This window comes from Ornithodoros turicata, chromosome 8, assembly GCF_037126465.1.
Source record: "Ornithodoros turicata isolate Travis chromosome 8, ASM3712646v1, whole genome shotgun sequence".
Taxonomy (NCBI): Eukaryota; Metazoa; Arthropoda; class Arachnida; order Ixodida; family Argasidae; genus Ornithodoros; species Ornithodoros turicata.
Window position 1 is genome coordinate 39,837,595 of NC_088208.1, and position 19,266 is coordinate 39,856,860.

Genomic DNA, 19,266 nt, shown 5'->3' on the forward strand with positions numbered 1-19,266 from the left:
GCGCCACCCGCGCCACCAAGACAAGATGGCAGTTTTGCCAAAGGCACCCGCTTGAGGGTAATTACAACAATGGCGGGTTTGTGTCACCCCCGTCACCCCTGGACCGCACTATGCACACTACTCCATCTATCGGGAAAAGCACTTACCACACGACCATTTGACTGCAGGTTGCCAATCTAGCTATTTTGTTGGCTAGAGATAGATAATTTATAGGGCCAGCCGCGCGGCTTATAGTCCCGGAACCAAGCAGAACAACTTCGCATTACTCGTGACCAGTGCCGGATTTACAGTGGTGGGGGCCCCGGGGCACTGTGCTGTGGGGGCTCCCTCATGTATTCTATGTCCATCCAATGTGTTATTCGGGGTCGATATGCGTGGACGGAGGACAGATTTTTACCAAGTTTCCGTTTCAGGGATGCGTTTCAGGCATGCAAAACAGATTTCCCTTGGACAAGACCTTTACTGGTGGGGGCCCCGGGGCAAGTGCCTCGTCTGCCCTCCCCTAAATCCGGCACTGCTCCTGGCGTGCCCTGAGTACTTACAACGCACACTGCAATGCAATGCTGAAGATAAAACATCCATCATGTACTACACGAAAGAACGATTCATACGAAGAGCAAATATTTCGGCTTGTTGGTTGAGCATGATAAGATTCATTCATGATAAGCATGAGCATTCCCCGCCCCTTCCCCGTAAATGTATAGAAGACGGTGCCTTTTTAATAAAGTAGCGCCTTGTTCATCTCGCTCGTTGTCCTTGTGCCTTTTAGCCCTTTTATCTCTTAAAATTCGTACGTGAAATATTATATTCATTAATATGTGGGGGAAAAAATCAGCTGAATATCTTAAATAGTTATGAAGATACGTGGAGTCAAACTTCGTAGGAAGCGCAGTGGTCGAAAGGCCCACAACTGAATGATGATTAAAGAATAACCACCAATTATTTTAAACTACTTTCAGCGCCAATATGCCTCCTAGGGACAAGGCTTTAATATATGTTCGAAAGAAGAAAATTGGAGTGGTCGACCGGATCACCCTGCCCGATTCGGAGTGAAATCACCCAGTGGTAGGTCCCAAATGTAGTAAAGTAGTGGTAGGTTCCAAGTACCCACATAATGCATAGATCGAGAAGTTACCCGTCAAAAAGAACTCGTTACAAGTTAGTAGATGGGTAGAAATCCAGCGAACCGGTAGAGATGTAGGAAGGGAGTTGCCTCAGGACAGAAGCCGCCGATATTTCGAACAGAGACTGTTCTTCTTCTAAGTTATCGTGTGAAAAATGTAACGAAGTTAATAACGAAGTTCTTCATCCTTAGATGCAACTCGCGGAGTTACTTTAAAAAAAAAGAACGAGTTACTTCCAAGTTACTTCGGACACAGGTGCAGCGCGCGTGAGCAGTTGAGTTTGACCTTGAGTTGCCTGCGGAGGACTGTAACACGCCTAGATCGTTTTCGTTTATGTCCAACAGTTCGAACGCTCTGCATCTTACTGAGCGTGGGCGCACAATGGTTCAGCTTCATTTCAATGGCAGCGAATAGCAATGGCACTTCTTGAATAAAATATGTCATATTGATTGAATATCACGCTCTATGGCATAAAATGCCATGAAAGAACCGGAGTGAAAGAAAATATGTTGACGTGTGTCAAAAGCGAATTAAAAGTAACTTGGAACTTAGTTTAGGTTACTCTGGCAAAGTTCCCTGAAAAAAGAGCGAGTTCCTCTGAAAGTTACCACGGCGCAAACATACAGAGTTAAGTTACCGAAAAAAAGGAACTTGGTTACAGTAACGAGTTACCTCAAACTCTGCATTATAGTTCTGTGTCCATAATGCTTATTCCATAACTGTATCCGTCCACAGTCCAGGAGCAAAGGACTCCCGCAGTCAAAAGAGCTCTGCGCCGATGCGTACAGTATGCTGCCAAATAAGTGTTGCGTAAAAGCAAAACGAGGCATTCGAAACAAGACACAAAGTATCGGCTCCGGACAGCGAAGGGATAAAAATGTAATCGGTAACGTTGGATACTGCGTTATAGCATATGTATAGTACAACAGCTAATGCGCCATCTAACCGTCCCCATTTACAATCGCGCATGCAACGTGAACCTGCAACATGAAGCCCACGTACAGCCCTAATCCGCAGCACGCTTCATACACACCACAACTAGTGGAGAGCATCGGCAACAAGAAGTGACCCCACAGAACACAAAGAAACGCTCCACACGACAGCCAGGCTGCAACGGCAAAAAGATTAAACAGAGCTTCATCCTGGCAACTCAGCAAAACACCAACGACCGTGCCCAGAAACATACTTAAAGGCAGTAACGAAGAAAGTTTCCTATTGAATTTTAAAGAGGGAGTTCTCAATGGAAGAATGCCTAAAGTAGTTGCCAACACCATCTGATGCACCAAGGCGAAGCCGCAGGGTCGTTTACTCTTCGTTAAATAATTATGGGCGAAAAAGTTCTCGAGGAATACGACGACGCTCGCCAAGACCACCACCTGGACGTACGAAAGGTGAGAAACCCGCAGGGTGGCGTCCCTGTCGACGGTGCGCCTCAGCAGAATACGTTGCACCTCGTCCTTGGGTTCTGTCTTTCCTCGACGCCAGTTCAGGTAGGGAACGGTGTGCGACGGAAAAGAGAGGAGTAGCAAAATGTCGACGACGACAGTACAGAAGATCCCCGTTGCCAGAATCATCTTGTCCACGTTCAGGTAGTGTCTCAGGCCGTCGCTCACGTTTTGCGTAAAGGGTATCACGTGAGTCACACAGTGAGCCAACGCTGCTCCAACAGCGATGTTGATTATTCGGTCCACACAGTCATCCGCCAAGAAGGATCCTTGTGCCCGTTTTGCGGATAAGTACTTTCTTACTTGGTACGGTGCCCAAAAGGACACGAAGATCAGGCAGGAGGAAACAGTGGCCCAGATGCTCAGCGTTGAAGGGTGTACCTCTGTACATAACATTTTCCAGCCCCAAGTTTTTCGTTCCGTCTCAGTGGCCGGGACCACCGAAGAATCCCTCGTTCTTCTTCGTCCAGCTGTTTCACGTGCTGCAGAGTTTCTTCTTCAAACAAAAACAAACAAAAAAACGAAAAAGTGGCGCATAGCTCAGAAAGGATTGGTGGGGACGCGCGGCCAACCTGCAAAGCAAAGTGGCTGCAATGAGCGTAGCGCATGAGAATTTGGCAGAGTCTTAGCAGAGTTTAGCGAGAATTTGGCAGACTATGAAAAACGCGTAGTAGATGATACGTAGCAGGAAGTCTTCTATATCTACCTACGGCGCGTGTATGAGGCTTGCGACCAGCGACTGAAGGTTCTACAATACTCCGCATGAAAGTGGAAACAAAAACGTTTTGTCAGATTGTGATATATAGTGTCAAGCCCTAGCCGATCTCCCCTGGTTGATCAAGTCCGGAAAGTACGAGAAAGAAGAAGTTCTGCGGCTATTATACTGCGGCTGAGGCCTCGTACTGTTGACGACTTCCAAAGATGTGATGACGACCGCGCGTTAAGACTCACTGAGCCGATGCGATGTAGTTAAACTAACGAGCTACCATGTTGCGGAAGAAGCACCGCATAGTTTACGCTGGCAAAATACGTTCATATCTCTTGCCGTTATGACGACGGAAATATGTCGGTAAGACATGTAAACGACATGTAAACAAAGTCACATGACCTCAAAATGACGTTTTCTATGACGCGCCACCCGCGCCACCAAGACAAGATGGCAGTTTTGCCAAAGGCACCCGCTTGAGGGTAGTTACAACAATGGCGGGTTTGTGGTCACCCCTGTGGACCACACTATGCACACTACTCCATCTATCGGGAAAAGCACTTACCACAGGACCACTGTGACTGCAGGTTGCCAATCTAGCTATTTTGTTGGCTAGAGATAGATAATTTATAGGGCCAGCCCCTTCGCATTACTCGTGACGTGCCCTGAATACTTACAACGCACACTGCAATGCAATGGTGAAGATAATACATTCAGCATGTACTACAGGAAAGAACAGTTCATACGAAGAGCAAATATTTGGGCTTGTTGGTTGAGCATGATAAGATTCATTCATGATAAGCATGAGCATTCCCCGCCCCTTCCCCGTAGATGTATACAAGACGGTGCCTTTTTAATAAAGTAGCCCTTTGTTCGTCTCACTCGTTGTCCTTGTGCCTTTTAGCCCTTTTATCTCTTAAAATTCATACGAATCAGCTGAATATCTTCAATAGTTATGAAGATACGTGGAGTCAAACTTCGTAGGAAGCGCAGTGGTTGAAACGCCCACAACTGAATGATAATTAAAGAATAACCACCAATTATTTTAAACTACTTTCAGAGCCCATATGCCTCCTAGGGACAAGGCTTTAATGTATGTTCGAAAGAAAAAAATTGGAGTGGTCGACCGGATCACCCTGCCTGATCCGGAGTGAAATCACCCAGTTGTAGGTTCCGAATGTAGTAAAGTAGTGGTAGGTTCCAAGTACCCACATAATGCATAGATCGAGAAGTTACCCGTCAAAAAGAACTCGTTACAAGTTGTTATCGTGTGAAAAATGTAACTAAGTTAATAACGAAGTTCTTCATCCTTAAATGTAACTCGCGGAGTTACTTTAAAAAAAAAAGAACGAGTTACTTCCAAGTTACTTCGGACACAGGTGCAGCGCGCGTGAGCAGTTGAGTTTGACCTTGAGTTGCCTGCGGAGGAGTGCAACACGCTTAGATCGTTTTCGTTTATGTTCAACAGTTCGAACGCTCTGCATCTTACTGAGCGTGGGCGCACAATGGTTCAGCTTCATTTCAATGGCAGCGAATAGCAATGGTACTTCTTGAATAAAATAGTGTAATTGATTGAATATCACGCTTTATGGCATAAAATGCCATGAAGAACTGAAGTGAAAGAAAGAAAATATGTTGACGTGTGTGAAAAGCGAATTAAAAGTAACTTGGAACTTTAGTTTGGAAGTTTAGGTTACTCTGGCAAAGTTGCCTGAAAAAATAAAGAGTCCCTCTGAAAGTTACCACGGCGCAAAAATACTGAGTCAAGTTATAAGTTACCGAAAAAAGGAACTTAGTTACAGTAACAAGTTACCTGTGTCCTTATGCTTATTCCATAACTGTGGCCGTCCACAGTCCAGGAGCAAAGGACTCCCGCAGTCCAAAAAGCTCTGCGCCGATGCGCACAGTATGCTCCCAAATAATTGTGTTGCGTAAAAGCAAAACGAGGCATTCGAAACAAGACACAAAGTATCGGCTCCGGACAACGATGGGATAAAAATGTAATCGGTAACGTTGGATACCGCGTAATAGCATGTATAGTACAACAGCTAATGCGCCATCTAACCGTCCCCATTTACAATCGTGCATGCAAGGTGAACCTGCAACATGAAGCCCACGTACAGCCCTAATCCGCAGCACGCGTCGTACACCCCAGAACTAGTGGAGAGCATCGGCAACAAGAAGTGACCCCACAGAACACAAAGAAACGCTCCACACGACAGCCAGGCTGAAGCGGCAAGAAGATTAAACAGAGCTTCATCCTGGCAACTCAGCAAAACACCAACGACCGTGCCCAGAAACATACTTAAAGGCAGTAACGAAGAAAGTTTCCTATTGAATTTTAAAGAGGGAGTTCTCAATGGAAGAATGCCTAAAGTAGTTGCCAACACCATCTGATGCACCAAGGCGAAGCCGCAGGGTCGTTTACTCTTCGTTAAATAATTATGGGCGAAAAAGTTCTCCAGGAATACGACGACGCTCGCCAAGACCACCACCTGGACGTACGAAAGGTGAGAAACCCGCAGGGTGGCGTCCCTGTCGACGGTGCGCCTCAGCAGAATACGTTGCACTTCGTCCTTGGGTTCTGTCTTTCCTCGACGCCAGTTCAGGTAGGGAACGGTGTGCGACGGGAAAGAGAGGAGTAGCAAAATGTCGACGACGACAGTGCAGAGGATCCCCGTTGCCAGAACCATCTTGTCCACGTTCAGGTAGTGTCTCAGACCGTCGCTCACGTTTTGTGTAAAGGGTATCACGTGAGTCACACAGTGAGCCAACGCTGCTCCAACAGCGATGTTGATTATTCGGTCCACACAGTCATCCACCAAGAAGGATCCTTGTGCCCGTTTTGCGGATAAGTACTTTCTTACTTGGTACGGTGCCCAAAAGGACACGAAGATCAGGCAGGAGGAAACAGTGGCCCAGATGCCCAGCGTTGAAGGGTGTACCTCTGTACATAACATTTTCCAGCCCCAAGTTTTTCGTTCCGTCTCAGTGGCCGGGACCACCGAAGAATCCCTCGTTCTTCTTCTTCTTCTTCCACCACTAGGAACAGTGGCCGCCAGCCACACAGGGCGATTGGCCAGGGTTTGGTGCGGACTAATCTCTAGAGGCTCATGAGACCCACGGTGACATGTTAGTAGAAGGAAGCCATAGCAGAGGGGAGGGAGGAAGCGGGAGGTACAAGATGTTTCAGAAGCGGCCGCAGATGGTCAGAAAGGCGGCGGCTCTCGACGCTATTTCAAACCGCCCTCGTTCTTCTTCGTCCAGCTGTTTCACGTGCTGCAGAGTTTCTTCCTCGAACAAAAAACGAAAAAGTGGCGCATAGCTCAGAAAAGATTGGCGGCGTCGGGCGTCCAACCTGCGAAGTAAAGTGGCTGCAATGAGCGTAGCGCGTGAGAATTTGGCAGAGTCTTTGCAGAGTTTAGCGAGAATTTGCAGACTATGAAAAACGCGTAGTAGATGATACGTAGCAGATGATTGAGAAAATGATAGTGCGAGATTTGCAACACCCCGAATGCCGATGGAGGAAGTCTTCTATATGTCTACCTACGGCGCGCGTGTATGAGGCTTGCGACCAGTGACTGAAGGTTCTGCAATCCTCCGCATGACAATGGAAACAAAAACGTTTTGTCAAATTGTGATGTAGCCGATCTCCCCTGGTTGATCAAGTCCGGAAAATACGAGAAAGAAGAAGTTCTGTTCTGCGGCTATTATATTGCGGCTTCAGGGTGATGCACTCCCAGTCGCGACAGGACAGGCACCACTTTCCTCTACGTTCTGCGCAAGGTCTACTGACAATACAATGTTGGCAATACAAAAGGTCTACTGAAGTAACAGCTCTAGCACAGTGCCACACAAAACATAGTTCTGCGTTCTTCAACATGCCACAGATATACTGGAGGCGTTTGATTCGGTGCTTGCTTCAAACGCCCAGACGGCAAAGGACTCATCCCTTCTCAGGCAACACTTGAATTCAAGAAACTTTTCTAGGAACCACAGTGTAGCATGCGTTCTTATCTTAACCTCTTTGCTCGGTGTTCGACCCTTCCTGGCTAATACGGGGCGTGTTAGGACGTTCCAGAAGCAGTCTTCTTCATGCACCACCATCCAGATCCTCACCCTGACTAAACGAGAACAGCCTGTCACCAAGGAAACGTGGTTTCCTGTGTAATACACAATCATTGCGTTACACTTAGCAATTTCCTCTTTCATATTCGTAACGCCCCTATACCTCGTCCTACCATCCTCACACCTAACTTGTGACGAAGGTCAAAAGCGCGCACGTGAAAAATCCAAAGGCAAAGCTTACGCTACGAGACGTCATATCTTTCCCTGCCACTTCGGTTAGAACAAAGTATCTAAACAGCACAAGCACGAAGGCGCCCGAACACAGTGACGCTACCGTCATGAGTGTGGCCACAAGACATAGGCTTCGGTTTTCTTCACCGACAACTGCTCCGGACATTATCCCAAGCGGCAAAGGGGATGCTAGTAACAGCCCAGTCTTGACAACTTTCAGGGCGCTGTATGGCGTTCTCAGAGCAGAAACACTTATAAAGGTTAGGAGTAGCAACTGGTGGAGAAGAATTGAAGAGTACAGCCTCCCTTCTCTGGAGCTGATTATGGTACCCAAGTGGAAGCCTTCAGTTGCTGCGTAGATAGTGACAAGGACCACTGCTCTTGCTAGGGTCGCGCTCGGTAAAGGGCGTACGGTGTATGTGTACTTCCTTTTCCACAGAACAAAACGTTCTTCGAGGCCGGAACTTTCATCGATATCAAGAGAAAACCGTACACGCGGTTGCTTGAAGAACAGTGTCTCTACAATGTAGATACTGAAGACGCCTACTGCCATGAGTGCACAGTCCAGGGGAAATCCGAGACCTGTATTTGCGTTCAGCATCTTGCAGAAGGGTAGCATACGGAGAAACCAGTTTGCGAGGCCAGCACCAGCGACAGCACTGATGGTTGAGTCTAGGACGCCAGAAGTCCACTTGGAGCTTTTTCTCGGTGCCGTGTATATCAGAAAGAGGAAAGGATAAGCGTATGTTATAAGCGATGCTGCTAACGATAAGAAAATAGTGTAGTACGCCAATAAAATTGACGCCATTTTTCTTCCCCTTGTTCAGTCTGGACGTGGGCACGATGCGGACGGTGAAATGGCAAGACGACCAGCAGCTGAACAGTTATCAAAGCGCTCATGGAAACTGTAGACACAGACGGAGCGTGCAGCAGCGAGTCTTACTTGAGCAGAGTCTGGCTGTGTTCATCCAAGACTAAGGTGTGCACTTACTTTTCTTCTACCCATCAAGACTGATTTCCTTAGCCACCCATTGGGGTCAAAGCTTGACCGCTACTGGCAGTACAAGAAGAAGAAGTGGAAGTAAGATACAGGTGATGCTTCTAGCCGTCAATAAATTTACAGAAAAAAAAAAGATTAGCATACTCGTATCTTCAAAAATGTCCCCAAGAAATAATACCCCAGCCATTGGCCAAATGCACGTGTGCTGGTGTTCCCAGTGGCTTTTGTTAAAATTAAAGAAATGAAAACACAATGTAATTCGCATATCGTAGCAGTGTGCATCCTATTCGACTTCTGATGAAATTATTGCCGTCACGAAACGTAGCGCGTATGCTGCGACGTTATCACTCAGAACATCCTAAATAAATTTTCGAGTGTGTAGCAGACACACGAAGAATATAGTCATGCAAAAGAAAAAGACGTATCAAGTAAGTGATATAAATCGTAAATTTATTATTTACGATTTTTATTTATCCTGCTTGTGCTGATTATTTGCAATTCGTGGCACATAATATTTCTTTATTCTTATTTATTTATGTTTATTTTTTCTTTGCGTGCGGTGTTCCCACAAATGGGAAAAAAAGCTCAGTTGAAGTTCAAAGGTTAATTTCTGAATCCAGTTACACATATTTCTAGCAATACGAACGTCTTATTATTTTATAACAATTTGTGCGCCATGTGCGCAAAGATTTTGCGATCGTTTGACTTTAAACATGACAACATTATATATTTTTGTTGCCGCATCACGAAACATGCAAAAAGAGCAGACCTAGGGGGCAAGGGGTCAGAATGTGTATGTGGCAAGCTGTCCAAGATCGGACCTCCACTCTCAGAAAGATCCTTCATCCGCACCTGAAGAAAATCTAAACTGCTAAACAAGCAGAGAAATTATATCGATACCTCCTGCTCGTCGTCTGCTTAATACGCCACGGCTCTCTGCGGGCACTCAGCGCTTTCAGTATGAATCGAAAGCGCGAAAGAATCATTGCATAAACTCTCAAGTTCACTCTCGCCTTGACCTTCCAGTTTTCCAGTTAGCTGTTTCATGACTCATTCACTGTCGAAGAGGCTGCTTACTTGGTGGATAGCAATTCCAGTTTCGTAATCTGGGGGCGTGCGTTCCGGAAGCAGACGACGACTTTCCGCATCCGATAAAGGACTGGCATCGTCAGCAGCCACTTCCGCCTTGCAGTTCAAAATGGCCGCTAGAAAGAGAACACAGGAGGAGAAAAATCTAAAAACGCTACGTGAGCTTGCTGCTTTGCCAGCAAATAAGCAGTGTTTCGATTGCCATCAGAGGGGGCCAACGTATGTGAATATGACAATTGGATCGTTTGTGTGTACTTCGTGCAGTGGAATACTGTAAGTACAGCTCGCACAGTATGCGTAGTTAGGGTTATACCTGCGAAGCGCCGTAGTGTTTGTACCCCGACTGGAGCTCACACTGTTACTCGATGATGTCAGTAATACGAGTAACATTGCGACAAACAGAAACGGGAGTATAGGATGTCACGCTTCGTAACAGCACGTATACTTTGAAGCGCCCGGCACGTCCTTTTGCTGATTGACTCGTCCGTGTGCATTGCCTAGCTCTGCACGCTTCTGAAAACGTTGTGTGTGACTGTAATTGACTTCTTGACTGAAAAGGAGATGCTGACAACAGTGCTGGAACGTTTCCTCCTCATGCCATCCCTGTCTAGAATGTTTGGCCATTGTAACAGGTCCGGGACTCACCCTCGATATTGATAATCACGAAGCCCCGGTTACGCAGCGTGACATTTTCTAACGCGGCCTTGAGGAAATTACCTGCGTTACGAACATAGCACGTGGAATCGTAGATATGGGGCTCTCACACCCGATAGGTACCGGCATTGTTTGCGATGTGGCAGCTGACCTCTATTAATGAATGAAGGAATGGTTCCGATAGGCTCTCACTCGATAATATTGTGAAGGCACGTTTTATCAGTGCCCGTACACATGTTAGATTGCGAACATCGCCACGCTTGCACGGCTTTTCACGGTTGGAAATAAGTCTTTGTACGACACGATGCAATAATGCTGCATGATTAGGCAGCTAGAGCAACAATAAAGCTGAAGTGACATACAAATAACCAATGATGAAAAACTTCCATTTTAACGGCATCAATAAGGAGTCCTGAAGGGGCTTGCACGGGACAAACATTGTGATTGCCAGCATGCGTTCCTGAGGCAACCGTTATTAACTTTCTCTTCCCTGTGCTCTGTCTTCATTCTACAGACAATCAAACTACCATGAAGCGTTGTTCGCTATTTAACGTGTGTTATCGTCTACTGACTGGTAGAGTCAGAGGATTGGTTGACTGTTATTTCCTGCAGAGATTCTGCAAACAAACCGACGGGTTAGTCAGTGTGTTAGTTAATGAGCTACGTGCTGGGGCAGTCAACCCGAACCGGTAATTTGTGGTTATACTCCTGTTGTAACCACTACTAATGTTGTCTTTCATATCGCGCAAAATCTTCCAAAATCTTGCCTTAATGCCTTCCTGTCCACTTCAAGCACCGTACCACACAAACAGAAGTGTGCCGTAACCTACCCGTTGTGCTTCATTCAGACCCGTGGCCCCTGAACTGGTTCGTGAACCTAACTGTTTGAAAAAAAATAAAAAACGGTCCGAACCAGTATAGTAGTTGCCTTCTGGAGCTGCACCGGCTCTGGACCCTTATCGTCGAACCTAAACCCGAACCGATAAACGTTTTCGGTTCAACTCTCAGCCTCGGTTACGAACACGGGAGACACAAATTGCCACAGAAATCAGATCGCTAGCATTGTGTGTCACATAATTTGAGTGTGTGGTTACCTCATGAATCTTGTAGACACCTAGATGTCACCATCTTTATTATCCCTGCTGTATTGAACTTATCGGTAAATAATCTCTCATTGATTTTGTAGGCGTGGCCTGAATCCTCCTCATCGAGTAAAATCAATCACCATGACAACGTTTACACCGGAAGAAATAGAACAGATTAAGAGTAAAGGAAATGAGGTGAGTGTGGGAGATTTTAATGCACATTAGCTGCACCCAAGGTTGAGATCTTTAGAGTGTCGAGAGCTATATTTTTCAGAGTGCAGGAGAAATGCGGTACTTTATTTTGGGATGCCCAGAACATCGTTATGGAATTGTTTCTGCGCAGGGCTGGATTCATAGAAATCTGTCTACACATCCTGTTTGTGCCATGTTACTATGAAGTTGCATAATATGAAATGAGTCACCCGTGCTTGTACGGAGCAGCACATAAATGTTGGAATCCCATCCAGCATTTGCACAACAAGAAGTTGAAAGTCATTTGAGATTTTAATTAAATTTGGTAGGTTGCTGGTTCTTTATAGCAAGGATGAATCAAGCTTTGCTTTGTTCTGTTTATTAAATTTATTTTTTTTTAGTTTACAACTTTAGTTACATGTCATGAAAGTAGGGATATGTAGCAAATTAGTAGTAATATCTGGTACAGTTAGTATCATATCTGTACCTAGCAGTAGCACCTTTTGTGAGGCAGTTCTGTTTCAAAATTTCCCCAAGTGTTACAGTCACATTAATGCTTTCCATTTTTCCTGCTTTCAATCTCAAGTTGTCAGGTAATTGCACTCTTAAAGTGACTGCTTGAAAGAGTTATGAAACTCCGTACTATAAAAAGTCTGAACGTGGGCGCACAAAAAGGTTTGCTAGTTTGAGTCGTCTGTGTTATGTTGCAGCTTTTGTGTGCTCAGGCTTTTTATAGTGTGGAGTTTACCCACCAGCTAGGCTGCACTTATGCCCTATTACCAGCTGTGTAGCTCCTCTAGAATGCCATATGCAGCTGGACAGGAAGATATTTTACACATAGCAACGAAGATCATTTAAAAAAGCACAGAAAACACCACATAATGCACAACGCTAAAAGAGATGCAGGTACATGTGGCACTTTAAATGACAAACATTGTTTTTTTGTTTTCTATCCATAATTTGATTACTATATTCATGCAATGATAACACACACTTCTCATCGGACTCCCCGTAACTCCCATCTAAATAAAGTTGTTGTTCTCGGTTGACAAACATCTGTTCAATGTCCCACAGTGGAGAAGCAGTCTGCATTGCATTCACGCAAAAATATTTGTCAAGGCTATTGTTGCCATTCATTGCGAAAAACAAAGACTTTCACTTGTAAGATATGCATGTAAGCCATGCTTACGTAGGCTTACAAAGTCCATGCTAGATAAGCACGTGACTCCTGGTTAGAATGCACCTTGTATCAACGCTTAGTGGCTCCTATCAGGCTGCGTACCGTATGGAGCCTTATCAATATTCATTGTCATTATTATCGGAGTATGGTGGGAGTGTGTGAAGCCTTTCATGTAAAGTACATTCAGATTTCTGCCTGACACAAGCAGTAGGCCCACGGACGATAATCCGTCCTTATTGAGGTGGTTTCGACGTTAGACGTAAGTACGCTTGGTTCCATAGTCGCCTATGGCAATTTGTTTGCAGGTATCCTACTGCAGTTGTTAATCTCAAAACAGATTCTGAGTGCTGGTTAAGATGGAGAAATCTGGAGTCAGTCTCGGGATAAAAGTGAAAATCATGTGTTTCTGATTTTAGGAATTGTACATTGCTTTGGGATTGCATGCAAGAGAAACACTTAAATTTTTGGTCGTTGGTTCCTCTGCGCTTTCAGAAGGCCACCCCCAAAAAGCCCAGTTAGTTTAGTTTGTTGATTCCTTCATGCTCCCAGAATACCACCCTAGAAAAGGCGTTTTAAAGTTCAACATTATGCTTAAAAAGCTCTTGTACATGATCAAGGTATTGGTGTGGGCAGCATGTCTGGAAAGCCCATAGCCAGCAAGGAAGGAGATAGCTATGTTAACTCCTTCATTATCTCCTGTGTTATCCTTTACTTCTTTAAAGGACACCTTGCTGAAAGGGAGTCTAGCTGGTGGCACACGACATTCCCTTTCACTCAGTAGCTCCATCTGACTCACAAACCTTTGTGAGTTCGCTATAAATGCCATTACTAAATTAGCTGTATTTCTAACTTCGTCTGTTACATAATTAAAATCTTCAAGTCTCGCATTCTTATTTTAAATTGCCATGGTCTAATAATCGTCGGCTGTATCAACGTACAATGCAAAGCTTTTTTGCTCGCCAGGGAGATAAGCAATCTCGTCTTCCGCAAAGGCTCGCTTGCGAAAGGGAGTATCTCCTTTATCGTGTGTCATGGGATGCAAACGCCGTTCGGAAGGATGTCCTTCTCTGGAAAGGCCTTCAGGCTGCCCGTGTGTCACGGGTATTAACTGTAGTACTAACAAAGATAAAATGTTTGCAGACGACAGTTGCTTGTCAGAGGAGAGAAATCATACCCCAGCTCCACTACTAATTAGAAAATCTAAATGTATCTTATGTCCAGTGACAGCGGTCTTTGTATATCTTGGAATTGGAAAATGCCACCACAACTTGTAAAGAAACTTGTGAAAGAACAACACATCAAACACACTTTTTTTTTTTTTTTCACACATGTGTTGCTGGTTAAAGCATGCAACCTTTGACAATATGTACCTTGTTTTTCTTGTGCAGTATTGTAAGTACGTGTGGCTGGGCCTGTACGACTCACGCTGCCCCATGGAGCCGGACTCTCGGGACGAACAGCGCACTCGAGATCTCATGATACAGAAGTACGAGCGCAAGCGGTGGTACGTTGACCCCGAGGTGGCGCTCCACAAGATGCAGCAAGAGCAGAGCACAGCACAGACACCTGTCCAGCCGGGTACCCCTACAGGGGTACCCGCCGACACCAAGCCACTCACTAGCCTCCTGGGCAAGAATAGCTTGCCCCTAGTCGTTCACAGGTCACAGGTGAGGTTCTGGGAAAGATGCACAATGGGAGCGCTGCCCATTACGCTGCCCATTATTGATATGGGACGTCCCACGTACCGCAGATCCGTGGTTCTTGTCCATATTTTTAAAGCTTGTGGACAAACGTATCCGAAAAATGCACAGATCTATTTGAGTATTGCGGCCCGCCCGTTGCTTTAACCCGCTGTTTTCTGCAGGGGGCGTTAAATACAGTGTGTTGAGATTTCAGTGCATGTTAAAGAGCTCCCAGGTGGGCAAAATTAATCCACAGGCTCACCACTGTGGCGGCGCTCATCTTGTCTTGTGACGTAAAGCTACGAATTATTGGTATTTATGGTGATTATTGTCTCATTGAGGCACGTGTACGGAAGGTACATAGCATTTTCATTACCGCATAGTTAGATTTGAAGTATTGATATGGAACCAGTTGCAGGGTTGGGTGCCTCCACACGAGATTTTCAAAGGTATCGTTGCTACAATTGTTTAGAGCATTCATACATTTTTCCTGCCATTGAAAATGACCAGCTTGAGATATGCCACATCCCTACAACAGCTTCTATCTCATAACTATCTCGTAACAACCCCTTGGCCACTCTGCGATACCGTAATTTCAGAGGCCATCAGTGTCAAGTCTGCAAATTTTAAGGACTTCGTTTGGTGGCACGCCTTGTATGACACTATTTGCTAGTCTCAGGTTTTCATTATATGTACTCCAGAAGTGCAGCATGTTGGTAGTCTCAGGTTTTTATTACGAACACCTCGTATGCCAGTCCAGAAATCTTGCTGACATTAATGACGTTTGCTGAAAGTTCACACTACAAATGCTCATGTGAATGTCTGCCTCAATCCATCATCAGCCTTCCACTCCAAGTTCTGCAACATGGCCAACTCCCATTTCTTCTGCCGCAACGATGCCGACAAATCAGACGACGTTCAAATCCAACGTAGATATCTTCAGTGCATTTGGAAACGATCCGTTCAGTTCGAATTCTGTAGGATCTACCCCTACAGGTGGGTCCTGTTGAATCTCTGTTGCGTAGTAGGTCCCTTAGGGATGGATTGATTGATTGGAGAAAGAAAGAAAAAAAAGTGGAGCTGTTTAGTCCCAAAGACACTCGGGACTGGCTACTCCAGGACACGTTATTTGATGGACCTGCTTTGATGCTTACGTTACTCTTCAGCAGCTTCGTAGTGAACGTGCACTCATACTTCATGAACTTCACAGTAAACGTAACTTCATTATAAACTTCACTCGTACAACTGTAACTCTACAATAAACGCGTGCAATTCAAGTCGCTTCCTAAGAGGCGTAAATGAAGTTTATTGTTCTACCCTTCACCATCTGGTATTGTCCTGCCCTTCACCATCTGGTATTGTCCTGCCCTTCTCCATCTGGTATTGTCCTGCCCTTCATCATCTGGTGCAGTTCCTGCCAAGGTGGCCCCTTTCTCTGCCAACGGAAACTTTGCAAACTTCGAGAGCGCATTCAATAGAACGGGTAAGGATATTACATATTCAGGGGTAATTCCCCGGATGTCCGCATCTTTGGTAATCAACTGCGGACGCTTCTTGTGCCCCCAGCAACATCGGAGCAGTCGGTCGCACCAAGTAACAACAATGTCTGCAATGGCTGCAACAACACTGCGGGAGACAGTGGGTTCGTGGCCAGCTTTCCTCCGCTGACGAGGCCACCCGGCCCAGTTTCTGCGCCTGTTGCCACGACAACGCCCGCGGCAGGGGAACCCACGAGTGGTGCGACACAAATCAAAGTCCCGCCTGCGGACCGGTACGCAGCGCTAGCGGACCTAGACAACCTGTTCCACCAAGAAGCGGCCATGACGTCTCCGCAGACTCCGCCTCAACCCCCTCCTGTGTCTTACGGCCCTGCCGTTCCAACAGTAGGCCCAGTCTTTGGAGGTAAGTGTTGCTTGTCAGCGTGATGGTCAGCCCTCGATGCCACGAACGGGCCAGTACAGTCCCAGTCCGTTCTGAACCCAGAGTGAAATCTCATCCGCGATTGTTACGGGAACACAGCTGTGAAAGCTTTCATACAGGTCACTTCCGAGACATTTGAAGTAATCTACCGTAGTAGCAGACCACGGATGTCGAAGGCGGGACGCTCTCACAAAATCGTGGAAAATGTTGCGTCGCTCTGAGTGTGATAGATGTCATACTTCAAGGTTTCCTCCAAGCTCAGCATAACATGCGTTTGTAGTCTTTGCTTAGGTCCAGTGTCATGCTTCTTCACTGCCTTTTAAAATGAGGATGAGTGGTATACACCATAGGTGCTTCCTATGTTTTGAAGGTCGTCGGCTCTAGACAGCCCAAAAGGAACTCAAATGTTTGTTGCGAATATTCAGGGCGACTGGTGGTGCTTACAACAGCACAGCTCGTGGAAAGCTATGCAGCTATTATTAATTTAGTTTCCTTTATTTAATGACTGGGGCCCATTGTGGCGAGACAATTCAGACTGCACGAAAAATCAGTGATGGAGAATAGAACGGTATTTATATTGGGTTTGAAACCGTCATCCCGTTAAAGGGGGTTGAGATACTATGAGGACGACTGTTTCGAACGAGAAAAGTTGTCATCGCAGTGACAACACTGTGATGCAATCCTACGTACAAAACGTTCTGCTGGTCCCCGTGCAGGTGTGCCTCCTTCGAACCCTTTTGCGTCTGCAACAACCACGATGCCCTGGGGCATGAGCGGCGTGCCGTCACAACCAGCTGCTGCCCCTGCAGTATTTTCCAACCCCTTTGAAGCAATGGGTGCTCCTCCTCCTCCTTCAGCAGTGCCCTCTAACATGGGAGGTCCCTTTGGAGGAGGCATGGATGGTGCTACTCCTCCTCCCCCACAAGGCGGAGTTTTTGGTGCTGCTCCTAACCTCCATGTTCAGCAGCAGGTATGTTCTTTCTGCACATTTGGGCGTTCAGCGGCGTTCTTTTTCATGTTTGGGCATTTGGCTTCTTCTTGTTTATTTATTTTATTCTGTTGTGCTTTTGAGCAGGAGTCTACCGTTCTTGTGTGTTCTTTAGGAGTGTTTTTTTTTTAAACCTTTTTCTTTCCTTTTTCAGGCATTTGTGACTCCCCAAATGAACAATGTGACAAGTCCTCCGAATGGTGTTGTGCCGTCAGTGATGCCAAAGGACGGCTACGGTGGATGGGGAAACCAGGGTTCTCCGTGGGGAGCATCGCAGACCTTACCACCCCCCGGCAAGGCTGCGCAACAGTTTGGTGGCTGGCACCTACAGCAAGCAGTCACCTCGCCCGCCAATCCGTTCCTTGTGAGTAGTACTGTTCTTTTCTTTCTTTCTTTTTTTTTTTTTTAAAGTAAGAATTTCTGACTGTTCTAACAGCAGATGTTTTCTTCTTCTTGCAGAATGCCCAGATGCCAAGGACGAACTCGAGTAACCCATTCCTCTGATAACGGGCCTCAACAGAAACAGAAGGGGGGTGATGTGCCCGCCCCCTGGCATTTCTCGCTGCGACCGCCAGGGGGAAGCACGATGCAGAAACAAAAAAAACGCTTTTCACCTGCTCCATCTTTGTAGGCGCATTGTCGGGACGAGGGTAGTCCTCCTCGCTTCCAGGGGGGTACTGTGACACAGGGGTGCAGCGTCTTTTCTAGTCCTTTATTTTTGTTTGTCTTATAATTTTTTTTTTTTTTTTTTCTGCGAGAAAGGGGTGCGGTTGAGAGCTCGGACTGGACTGAAGAGAATCGTGTATTATGTGAACGAGAAACAATGTAGCATTCCTCCATAAAGTCAAACACCCAGCGCAAGGCAATGGAAGGCGTGAAACGCATTTCAAGTACATCCTTCTGCGGGGGCCTTCGTGTGGGCGGTGCACGTTTAGATTGTGTCGGGTTTTCCAAATTCCACGTTGCACCTTCCAAGACTTTCGTGCAGACTAGCGGCGTCATTGTATGATTTACTGCGCAGCATTTTGTGACAATTCGTGATGCTGCAGGCATCGGGAGTCGGGGGGGGGGGGGGGGGGTATGCTCATAATTAGTCTTGAATTTGCAATGACCTTGATAGGGTCGTTCCTGCTAAGGGCAGCCAGCGCACGGCCCTGTAACTTTAGCCAAACTTGGTACTTAACATTCGTGAATAGAGGCATGCAACGAAGTGCTTGCAGACGTTGCAACACCTTAATTGCTAATTAACAGCTTAGTACCAGTCTCTTGCCCGACACAGTCTCAACATGCAGCGCTAACGCAAAGGCATCCCGTTGAAAACTGGTAACAACATACTCTATATTTTCATGCTTTTTTTTTCCTTTTTACACGTGGCCAGTCTGCCAATGCCTGTTCTTCTATAGAGATTTGGTATATACTATTGTGTTTGCACTCTCTTTACTTTGTTCCTCTTTTAGATGCGTTGATAAACTTGCCTCGATCTACCGGTTGTGATAGCGCGGAAAAGTCGCTCGTCGGCTCTACGAGGTCGTTCCAGACAGGTTTCTTTTACACCGTACCGCATCAACGGTGTCTCCAAATTTTTAGAGTGAGGGCATTACGTGAAGGAGACTGGTTGGATTTTATTGCTCGCTGGTAAGACAGTAGCGCTAACCTGCCCTACTAGTTTGAGGGGAACCCTTGAAGTACTGAACTTTCAGAAAGTACAGATGCTATGGTGATAACGTGTATTTTTCCTCTATGGCTCTGTTTGCATACGTTGTGTGTGTACATACTGAATTGGTCTTAAAAAGATACTATGTAGAGATATACATTAAACTGCTCTATTTGCACTTTTTCTTTGCCATCAGTAAATACAGGTTTATATTGAGTACACTGTGTATTGCTTGCTATACGCTGTAA

General features: G+C 46.0%; 1 protein-coding gene and 1 long non-coding RNA gene across 3 annotated transcripts; one reads left to right on the forward strand and one right to left on the reverse strand.

Moving 5' to 3' along the window:
• Positions 1-1,974: 1,974 nt before the first annotated feature.
• On the reverse strand, positions 1,975-10,247 carry LOC135367320 (uncharacterized). The gene is made up of 3 exons (XR_010414424.1): positions 9,977-10,247; positions 9,652-9,779; positions 1,975-3,141 (listed from the first exon to the last, which is right to left on the reverse strand). It is a non-coding gene; the product is annotated as an uncharacterized LOC135367320 (long non-coding RNA).
• Positions 9,748-19,196, forward strand: LOC135367317 (arf-GAP domain and FG repeat-containing protein 1-like). Of its 2 annotated transcripts, XM_064600527.1 has the most exons (9): positions 9,748-9,936; positions 11,504-11,597; positions 14,163-14,441; positions 15,299-15,452; positions 15,868-15,939; positions 16,023-16,358; positions 17,093-17,346; positions 17,519-17,728; positions 17,824-19,196. In XM_064600527.1, the coding sequence occupies exons 1-9, from the start codon at positions 9,773-9,775 to the stop codon at positions 17,866-17,868; spliced, it is 1,608 nt and encodes a 535-aa protein (XP_064456597.1). In that variant the 5' UTR covers positions 9,748-9,772; the 3' UTR covers positions 17,869-19,196. The 2 variants fall into 2 exon arrangements, with proteins under 2 accessions (XP_064456597.1, XP_064456598.1); XM_064600528.1 differs by lacking the exons at positions 9,748-9,936; positions 11,504-11,597 and adding an exon at positions 12,950-13,033.
• Positions 19,197-19,266: the final 70 nt, after the last annotated feature.

What these genes read in the sequence shown, in the direction of transcription:
- LOC135367317 (XM_064600527.1), top strand. Translation starts at nt 9,773, where the DNA reads ATGGCCGCTAGAAAGAGAACACAGGAGGAGAAAAATCTAAAAACGCTA. An exon ending in ACTTCGTGCAGTGGAATACT is followed by an intron (nt 9,937 to 11,503) that starts GTAAGTACAGCT and finishes TTGATTTTGTAG; the next exon opens with GCGTGGCCTGAATCCTCCTC. An exon ending in CGCCCGCCAATCCGTTCCTT is followed by an intron (nt 17,729 to 17,823) that starts GTGAGTAGTACT and finishes TTCTTCTTGCAG; the next exon opens with AATGCCCAGATGCCAAGGAC.